This window comes from Cherax quadricarinatus, chromosome 23 (assembly GCF_038502225.1).
Source record: "Cherax quadricarinatus isolate ZL_2023a chromosome 23, ASM3850222v1, whole genome shotgun sequence".
NCBI classification, from domain to species: domain Eukaryota; kingdom Metazoa; phylum Arthropoda; class Malacostraca; order Decapoda; family Parastacidae; genus Cherax; species Cherax quadricarinatus.
Genome location: NC_091314.1, coordinates 1,181,622 through 1,191,952, shown reverse-complemented (window position 1 = coordinate 1,191,952; position 10,331 = coordinate 1,181,622). Strand labels below are relative to the sequence as shown.

The following is a 10,331-nucleotide window of genomic DNA, read 5'->3' as shown; positions in this document are numbered from 1 at the left end:
GAGCGTGTGAGGCAGGCGAAGGATGAGTGTGTAAGGCAGGCGAAGGATGGGTGTGTGAGGCAGGCGAAGGATGAGTGTGTGAGGCAGGCGAAGGATGGGAGTGTGAGGCAGGCGAAGGATGGATGTGCAAGGCAGGCGAAGGATGGGAGTGTGAGGCAGGCGAAGGATGGGAGTGTGAGGCGGGTGAAGGATGAGTGTGTGAGGCAGGCGAAGGATGGGAGTGTGAGGCGGGTGAAGGATGAGTGTGTGAGGCAGGCGAAGGATGGGAGTGTGAGGCGGGTGAAGGATGGGTGTGTGAGGCGGGTGAAGGGTGAGTGTGTGAGGCGGGTGAAGGATGGGAGTGTGAGGCGGGTGAAGGATGGGTGTGTGAGGCGGGTGAAGGATGAGTGTGTGAGGCGGGTGAAGGATGAGTGAGGCAGGTGAAGGATGGGTGTGTGAGGCGGGTGAAGGATGGGAGTGTGAGGCGGGTGAAGGATGAGTGAGGCAGGTGAAGGATGGGTGTGTGAGGCGGGTGAAGGATGAGTGTGTGAGGCAGGCGAAGGATGGGAGTGTGAGGCGGGTGAAGGATGGGTGTGTGAGGCGGGTGAAGGATGAGTGTGTGAGGCGGGTGAAGGATGTGTGTGTGAGGCTGGTGAAGGATGGGTGTGTGAGGCGGGTGAAGGATGAGTGTGTGAGGCAGGCGAAGGATGGGAGTGTGAGGCGGGTGAAGGATGGGTGTGTGAGGCGGGTGAAGGATGAGTGTGTGAGGCGGGTGAAGGATGAGTGTGTGAGGCGGGTGAAGGATGAGTGTGTGAGGCAGGCGAAGGATGGGAGTGTGAGGCGGGTGAAGGATGGGTGTGTGAGGCGGGTGAAGGATGAGTGTGTGAGGCGGGTGAAGGTTGTGTGTGTGAGGCGGGTGAAGGATGAGTGTGTGAGGCAGGCGAAGGATGGGAGTGTGAGGCGGGTGAAGGATGGGTGTGTTAGGCGGGTGAAGGATGAGTGTGTGAGGCGGGTGAAGGATGAGTGTGTGAGGCGGGTGAAGGATGAGTGTGTGAGGCAGGCGAAGGATGGGAGTGTGAGGCGGGTGAAGGATGGGTGTGTGAGGCGGGTGAAGGATGAGTGTGTGAGGCAGGCGAAGGATGGGAGTGTGAGGCGGGTGAAGGATGGGTGTGTGAGGCGGGTGAAGGATGAGTGTGTGAGGCGGGTGAAGGATGGGTGTGTTAGGCGGGTGAAGGATGAGTGTGTGAGGCGGGTGAAGGATGAGTGTGTGAGGCGGGTGAAGGATGAGTGTGTGAGGCAGGCGAAGGATGGGAGTGTGAGGCGGGTGAAGGATGGGTGTGTGAGGCGGGTGAAGGATGAGTGTGTGAGGCAGGCGAAGGATGGGAGTGTGAGGCGGGTGAAGGATGGGTGTGTGAGGCGGGTGAAGGATGAGTGTGTGAGGCGGGTGAAGGATGGGTGTGTGAGGCGGGTGAAGGATGGGTGTGTGAGGCAGGCGAAGGATGGGAGTGTGAGGCGGGTGAAGGATGGGTGTGTGAGGCGGGTGAAGGATGAGTGTGTGAGGCGGGTGAAGGATGAGTGTGTGAGGCGGGTGAAGGATGAGTGTGTGAGGCTGGTGAAGGATGAGTGTGTGAGGCGGGTGAAGGATGGGTGTGTGAGGCGGGTGAAGGATGAGTGTGTGAGGCTGGTGAAGGATGAGTGTGTGAGGCTGGTGAAGGATGGGAGTGTGAGACAGGCGAAGGATGAGTGTGTGAGGCAGGCGAAGGATGAGAGTGTGAGGCAGGCGAAGGATGGGAGTGTGAGGCAGGCGAAGGATGGGAGTGTGAGGCAGGCGAAGGATGGACAGACCAACTTAAAAGCAACTCTGGTCACCTCACTGTTAGTGACAAACAAATGTGAACCATTCTAAACACTGATCGTTCATTATATACTAACAATCACACAAATGAAATCCAGGAAATCACCATTCTTCTAGGTCATGACGAAATAAATTATGCAATCTCAAATTCACTAGTTGAATGGTCTTTAGACAAATAAATAAATTAACACCCAGACCCTGACGACCTGTTTTCAAAGGTTGTGAAGGACTGCCAGGACGAGGAACGTACCAAACCACTGGCTAACCTTCAACAAATCACTACGAATGTAAAAAGCATACCGTATTAGAGGAAAAATGGCAAATATAATTCCCATTTGCATATCAGGATATAAGATTTTAGTTTGAAATTCAAGAATAGCCGACCTAACTTCAATTGTGGGAAAGTAAATTGTATCAATAATTGGGGAAGCAATTCGAAGCCACCTTGAAAAAATGCAATTTGATTAACGAGTCACAGCACAGTTTTACAAAGCGGCGTTTTTGTCTTACGAACTTACTAACCTTTCTCACTAAGGTATTTTAGGCGGTAGTCCAAGGACAAGAATATGATATTGTATATATGACCTTTAGTAAGGCGTTTGATTAAGTATAACACAGGAGACTGTTGAAGGTAGCGTCATTGGTATAATAATAATAATAATAATAATAATAATAATAATAATAATAATAATAATAATAATAATAATAATAATAATAATAATAATAATAATCTTTTTTGCTACAAGTACATATACAAGGTATACAGACCATAGCTGACATCAATGACATACTACTATATAGAAAGTCCCTTGTTATGCAGAGCATTTCCCGCAAATTAGGTCAATTTTGTCCCTAGGATCAGTTGATCAGGCCCGGATCCACCAGGATTCCTGGTCGTGGACCGGGCCATGGGGACGTTGATCCCCGGTTGATCTCCAGGTGAATTCCATGATGTGACCCACACCAGTCAGTAACACCCAGGTACTATTATCTTGCTAGGCGAACAGGGACGGCAGGTGTCTTAAGGACACACGTTCTAATTTTTCCACCCGTACCACGGATCGAACCACGGACCTCAGTGTGTGTGTGAGCTGAGTGCGCTAGTCATGGATGGAGATATCATTGAGTAATACGTGGTGTTCCACAGGGAAGTGTTGAGCTCCTTGGTGTTCCCAGTATGCATGAACGACTTGGACAAGGGTATACATAACGACATAAGCAAGTTTACCGATGATACTACAATAGGTCGTCAAATAAATTTTGATAAGGACCCAAGAAAAGCCACAGGAAGATCTGGAAAAGTTAATGTTGTGGTCGAAGTGACAATTACAGTTTTCTGTAAATAAATATAACCAATTTAATACTGTGTTAATGTTGGTAGAATTAACGACAATATGTTAGGTAAAAGGACACATGTGCAACTAATGGGACATTTTTATTGTGGCAACGTTTCGCTCTCCAGTAGCTTTGTCAAAGCTTCTAGAGAACGAAACGTTGCCACAATAAAAATGTCCCATTAGTAGCACATGTGTCCTTTAACCTTCTTTTAATACTGAAAAAAGAAAATACATTACGTACCAGCTAAATACTGAAGATGTTGCAGATAAATGATTCATAAAACCGATAAGTTGATAAATTAAACACATACACAGATGAACGTGCGTCTAATTTACCAACTCAAGATATAATTGAAGACGAATGTGAAAAAATATTTATGAATTGTGGTTAGCAGTAATCTAAAGCCACCAAAATAAAGCTTAAGTGTTCGCAATAAAGTTAATAACATTATTGGCTTCGTGTCAAGATAAATAATAGAAGTCCTCAGGTTTTACAGCAGTTTAATATACCCCATTGTAAGTATACAGCTCAGTTCTTGTCTGTATATACAGAATGGACAGAAATACACTGGAAAATATACGGAATGGCCCCTCGTGAATCAATATTTTAAAATAAAGAATTAAACTAAGTCTGCCCGAAATGCCTAGCCATGCTAGGCGTTCTAGTGGTACACTCTGTAATCATTATTTAACTACATGTAAACCACACATCAACCAAATTCTGTAAATTCAACATTGTAATCTTTATAGAGAATAAACTTTGAATTTGAATTTGAATTTGAATGTTGAGTCTCATTAACCAAATTATGGTGATCAAGATGGCTTCTTACTAAAAAATTTCCTGAGAGGATAGACTGAAGGTACTGAACTGATAAATGACTGGAAATGAGTAGAATTATGGGAGATGTGAGTTCGGTGTACAAAAAGAAACACGGAATAAATAAAGATGTGAATAACGTGTTGAAAACATCTAGTCAAGACAGGACTCGTAATAATGGATTCAAGTTAGATAAGTTTGGATACAGACAGGATATAAGGAAGACCAGTTTGGTAACAGAACTGTGGATGAGCGGAACAAACTCGCAGGAAATATTGCTGAAGCCAGAACTTTGGAATAGCTTTAAAACAAAGGCTGGACGGGCATATGAATGGGTGGGTATGAGTTAGACCCGCCTAGCACAGGCCAGTAGGCCTGCATCAGTGTTCCATCGTTCTAATGTTCTTGTTTTATGTGAGGCGGGTACAGCAGGCGAGAAGTATATGTGGGTCACTGGGTGTGGGAGGAGGATGTAGTGTGTGGCCTTGTAACCCCCCCTCCACCACCACCTCTCACCCATCACCTCTCAACCCCACCTTCACCGTAACCTCCATCCCCCCCTCCTCCTATAATCCCACCCTCACCTTATCCCCACCTTCATCACCTCTACTGTCATTGAAGATTGAGACACTTATGGGAATCTATATTGAGGAACACAGTGGCTTCATCAGTCCAATACAAAGCAGAAATGCGTGAGGAGAGAAGTAATTTGAAGTAATCAGTCCCTTAGCCTGGGTGAGGGACTGATTACCTCAGCGTTTCAAACCCATTTATCACATCTACTGTCATTGTTTGCATTCCGTGGCTCTCATTCCTAGAATATATAGGATAAACTTAATTAGGAACTTGTGCTGCGAGTGCTTGCAACACAACAGTAGGAAAAAGAACTGAGAACCTGGTGTAAAGCTCTCTGGAAGGAGCAGTAAGAGAGAGAAAGAGAGAGAAGGGGGAAGAGAGAGAGACGGGGGAGGAAAAAGAGAAGTGGAATGAGAGAAGGAAAGAGTCGACCTCGCTATGTGTCTATTCTGCCAGCAGCCGACCAGCAGAGTGTCAAGGTGGAACCTGCACCCCACACTCCTCTCTGGCTCTATTACAAGTGAGTACTCTATGTGGCTCTGTTACCAGTGAGTACACTCTGGCTCTGTTACCTGTGAGTACTCTCTCTGGCTCTATTACCAGTGAGTACTCTCTCTGGCTCTATTACCAGTGAGTACTCTCTCTGGCTCTATTACCAGTGAGTACTCTCTCTGGCTCTATTACCAGTGAGTACTCTCTCTGGCTCTATTACCAGTGAACTTTGTGGCTATATTAAGTGTACTCTGTACCTGTAAGTGCATGCACTCTGTCTCTGTTATAAGTAAGGCTTCTCCATGAAAGACTTTTATTAAAGTTCCCCATTAAAGATTAATCTGGATATAACAACACTTGACACATCTGAAGAATGGACCGGTTATGGCCCGGGCCGCGGGGGCGGCCCGGGCCATGACCACTGGCCCCCGCGGCCTGGTCCATGACCACTGACCCCCGCGGCCTGGTTCATGACCACTAGCCCCCGCGGCCCGGTCCTTGAATCACCATACACACTGTACCAGACATCACCTGACTGAAAGACCAGTGAGACCAATAACTTGGTTCAAGAAATCGTAATGACTCTATGACCGCGGGTTCAATCCCGGCCGGGGGTATGGCTAATAACTTGGTTAATGGGGTTTAAAACCTATCTACAACACCATCATTAAGGCTCCACCACCGGACCAGAATACTTTAATACCTAAAATATACATACTGAAATAGAGATTAACGTCATCTTTCAACATGTATACATAGACATACTCTTCTAAATGTATTATTACTATGTATCATTACTATACATTGATATGCATAATTACTACGTATTACTATGTATTATTACGATATATAAGTATGTATTACTACGTATTATTAATTTCTCTCTTAATTTGTACACAGAAACTTGAGTAAAACATAACTTAGTAAATACTTTAGTAAATAACTTTGTAAATAACATTGTAAATATCTTTGTAAATAATAAAGTAACAAACTTTTACAATGAAAGTCTTATAAATTTACCTGCGGTCAAGAGGGAGGTGTGGCCTTAGGCCTGGCTACCCTGCGGTCAAGAGGGAGGTGTGGCCTTAGGCCTGGCTACCCTGCGGTCAAGAGGGAGGTGTGGCCTTAGGCCTGGCTACCCTGCGGTCAAGAGGGAGGTGTGGCCTTAGGCCTGGCTACCCTGCAGTCAAGAGGGAGGTGTGGCCTTAGGCCTGGCTACCCTGCGGTCAAGAGGGAGGTGTGGCCTTAGGCCTGGCTACCCTGCAGTCAAGAGGGAGGTGTGGCCTTAGGCCTGGCTACCCTGCGGTCAAGAGGGAGGTGTGGCCTTAGGCCTGGCTACCCTGCAGTCAAGAGGGAGGTGTGGCCTTAGGCCTGGCTACCCTGCGGTCAAGAGGGAGGTGTGGCCTTAGGCCTGGCTACCCTGCGGTCAAGAGGGAGGTGTGGCCTTAGGCCTGGCTACCCTGCGGTCAAGAGAGAGGTCTGGCCTTAGGCCTGGTTACCCTGCAGTCAAGAGGGAGGTGTGGCCTTAGGCCTGGCTACCCTGCAGTCAAGAGGGAGGTGTGGCCTTAGGCCTGGCTACCTTGCAGTCAAGAGGGAGGTCTGGCCTTAGGCCTGGCTACCCTGCAGTCAAGAGGGAGGTCTGGCCTTAGGCCTGGCTACCCTGCGGTCAAGAGGGAGGTGTGGCCTTAGGCCTGGCTACCCTGCGGTCAAGAGGGAGGTGTGGCCTTAGGCCTGGCTACCCTGCGGTCAAGAGAGAGGTCTGGCCTTAGGCCTGGTTACCCTGCAGTCAAGAGGGAGGTGTGGCCTTAGGCCTGGCTACCCTGCAGTCAAGAGGGAGGTGTGGCCTTAGGCCTGGCTACCCTGCGGTCAAGAGGGAGGTCTGGCCTTAGGCCTGGCTACCCTGCAGTCAAGAGGGAGGTGTGGCCTTAGGCCTGGCTACCCTGCGGTCAAGAGGGAGGTGGGGCCTTAGGCCAGGCTACCCTGCGGTCAAGAGGGAGGTCTGGCCTTAGGCCTGGCTACCCTGCAGTCAAGAGGGAGGTGTGGCCTTAGGCCTGGCTACCCTGCAGTCAAGAGGGAGGTCTGGCCTTAGGCCTGGCTACCCTGCAGTCAAGAGGGAGGTGTGGCCTTAGGCCTGGCTACCCTGCGGTCAAGAGGGAGGTGTGGCCTTAGGCCTGGCTACCCTGCGGTCAAGAGGAAGGTCTGGCCTTAGGCCTGGCTACCCTGCAGTCAAGAGGGAGGTCTGGCCTTTGGCCTGGCTACCCTGCGGTCAAGAGAGAGGAGTGGCCTTAGGCCTGGCTACCCTGCAGTCAAGAGGGAGGTCTGGCCTTAGGCCTGGCTACCCTGCAGTCAAGAGAAACGTGTGGCCTTAGACCTGGCTACCCTGCGGTCAAGAGGGAGGTCTGGCCTTAGACCTGGCTACCCTGCGGTCAAGAGGGAGGTCTGGCCTTAGGCCTGGCTACCCTGCGGTCAAGAGGGAAGTCTGGCCTTAGGCCTGGCTACCCTGTGGTCAAGAGGGAGGTCTGGCCTTAGACCTGGCTACCCTGCGGTCAAGAGGGAGGTCTGGCCTTAGGCCTGGCTACCCTGCAGGGAGGTCTCTTAGGCCTGGCTACCCTGTGGTCAAGAGGGAGGTCTGGCCTTAGACCTGGCTACCCTGCGGTCAAGAGGGAGGTCTGGCCTTAGACCTGGCTACCCTGCGGTCAAGAGGGAAGTCTGGCCTTAGACCTGGCTACCCTGCGGTCAAGAGGGAGGTCTGGCCTTAGACCTGGCTACCCTGCGGTCAAGAGGGAGGTCTGGCCTTAGACCTGGCTACCCTGTGGTCAAGAGGGAGGTCTGGCCTTAGACCTGGCTACCCTGCGGTCAAGAGGGAGGTCTGGCCTTAGACCTGGCTACCCTGCGGTCAAGAGGGAGGTCTGGCCTTAGACCTGGCTACCCTGCGGTCAAGAGGGAGGTTTGGCCTTAGACCTGGCTATCCTGTGGTCAAGAGAGAGATCTGGTCTTAGACCTGGCTACCCTGCGGTCAAGAGGGAGGTCTGGCCTTTGGCCTGGCTACCCTGCGGTCAAGAGGGAGGTCTGACCTTAGGCCTGGCTACCCTGCGGTCAAGAGAGAGGTCTGGCCTTAGACCTGGCTACCCTGCAGTCAAGAGAGAGGTGTGGCCTTAGACCTGGCTACCCTGCGGTCAAGAGGGAGGTCTGGCCTTAGGCCTGGCTACCCTACGGTCAAGAGGGAGGTCTGGCCTTAGACCTGGCTACCCTGCGGTCAAGAGGGAGGTGTGGCCTAAGGTCTGGCTACCCTGCAGTCAAGAGGGAGGTCTGGCTTTAGACCTGGCTACCCTGCGGTCAAGGGGGAGGGCTGGCCTTAGACCTGGCTACCCTGCAGTCAAGAGGGAGGTCTGGCCTTAGGCCTGGCTACCCTGCGGTCAAGAGGGAGGTCTGCCTTTAGGCCTGGCTACCCTGCGGTCAAGAGGGAGATCTGGCCTTAGACCTGGCTACCCTGTGGTCAAGAGGGAGGTCTGGCCTTAAACCTGGCTACCCTGCGGTCAAGAGGGAGGTCTGGACTTAGACCTGGCTACCCTGCGGTCAAGAGGGAGGTCTGGCCTTAGACCTGGCTACCCTGCGGTCAAGAGGGAGGTCTGGCCTTAGACCTGGCTATCCTGCGGTCAAGAGGGAGGTCTGGCCTTAGCCCTGGCTACCCTGCGGTCAAGAGGGAGGTCTGGCCTTAGGCCTGGCTACCCTGCGGTCAAGAGTGAGGTCTGGCCTTAGGCCTGGCTACCCTGCAGTCAAAAGAGAGGTCTGGCCTGAGACCTGGCTACCCTGCAGTCAAGGGAGAGGTGTGGCCTTAGACCTGGCTACCCTGCAGTCAAGAGGGAGGTCTGGCCTTAGGCCTGGCTACCCTGCGGTCAAGAGGGAGGTCTGGCCTTAGACCTGGCTACCCTGCGGTCAAGGGGGAGGTGTGGCCTTAGGCCTGGCTACCCTGCGGTCAAGAGAGAGGTGTTGCCTTAGGCCTGGCTACCCTGCGGTCAAGAGAGAGGTCTGGCCTTAGACCTGGCTACCCTGCAGTCAAGAGAGAGGTGTGGCCTTAGACCTGGCTACCCTGCAGTCAAGAGGGAGGTCTGGCCTTAGGCCTGGCTACCCTGCGGTCAAGAGGGAGGTCTGGCCTTAGACCTGGCTACCCTGCGGTCAAAGGGGAGGTGTGGCCTTAGGCCTGGCTACCCTGCGGTCAAGAGAGAGGTGTTGCCTTAGGCCTGGCTACCCTGCGGTCAAGAGAGAGGTCTGGCCTTAGACCTGGCTACCCTGCGGTCAAGGGGGAGGTCTGGCCTTAGACCTGGCTACCCTGCGGTCAAGAGGGAGGTCTGCCTTTAGGCCTGGCTATCCTGCGGTCAAGAGGGAGGTTTGGCCTTAGACCTGGCTACCCTGTGGTCAAGAGGGAGGTCTGGCCTTAGACCTGGCTACCCTGCGGTCAAGAGGGAGGTCTGGCCTTAGACCTGGCTACCCTGCGGTCAAGAGGGAGGTCTGGCCTTAGACCTGGCTACCCTGCGGTCAAGAGGGAGGTCTGGCCTTAGACCTGGCTACCCTGCGGTCAAGAGGGAGGTCTGGCCTTAGACCTGGCTACCCTGCGGTCAAGAGGGAGGTCTGGCCTTAGGCCTGGCTACCCTGCGGTCAAGAGGGAGGTCTGGCCTAAGGCCTGGCTACCCTGCAGTCAAAAGAGAGGTCTGGCCTAAGACCTGACTACCCTGCAGTCAAGAGAGAGGTGTGGCCTTAGACCTGGCTACCCTGCGGTCAAGAGGGAGGTCTGGCCTTAGGCCTGGCTACCCTGCGGTCAAGAGGGAGGTTTGACCTTAGACCTGGCTACCCTGCGGTCAAGAGGGAGGTCTGGCCTTAGGCCTGGCTACCCTGCGGTCAAGAGAGAGGTCTGGCCTTAGACCTGGCTACCCTGCGGTCAAGAGGGAGGTCTGGCCTTAGACCTGGCTACCCTGCGGTCAAGAGGGAGGTCTGGCCTTAGACCTGGCTACCCTGAGGTCAAGAGAGAGGTCTGGCCTTAGGCCTGGCTACCCTGCGGTCAAGAGGGAGGTCTGGCCTTAGACCTGGCTACCCTGTGGGCAAGAGGGAGGTCTGGCCTAAGGCCTGGCTACCCTGCGGTCAAGAGAGAGGTCTGGCCTTAGACCTGGCTACCCTGCGGTCAAGAGGGAGGTCTGGCCTTAGATCTGGCTACCCTGCGGTCAAGAGAGAGGTCTGGCCTTAGGCCTGGCTACCCTGCGGTCAAGAGGGAGGTCTGGCC

The 10,331-nt window shown here is 52.4% G+C and overlaps 1 protein-coding gene across 1 annotated transcript in view; it reads left to right on the top strand.

Annotated features, from left to right (window-relative positions):
* The first annotated feature begins 4,851 nt into the window (after positions 1 to 4,851).
* Positions 4,852 to 10,331, top strand: part of LOC128685602 (phosphatidylcholine:ceramide cholinephosphotransferase 1) — a 136,717-nt gene continuing 131,237 nt past the window's right edge. The window contains exon 1 of the mRNA XM_070087739.1: positions 4,852 to 5,084. Coding sequence (XP_069943840.1) covers positions 4,975 to 5,084 — 110 coding nt within the window. The 5' untranslated portion in view covers positions 4,852 to 4,974. The remainder of the gene's footprint in view (positions 5,085 to 10,331) is intronic.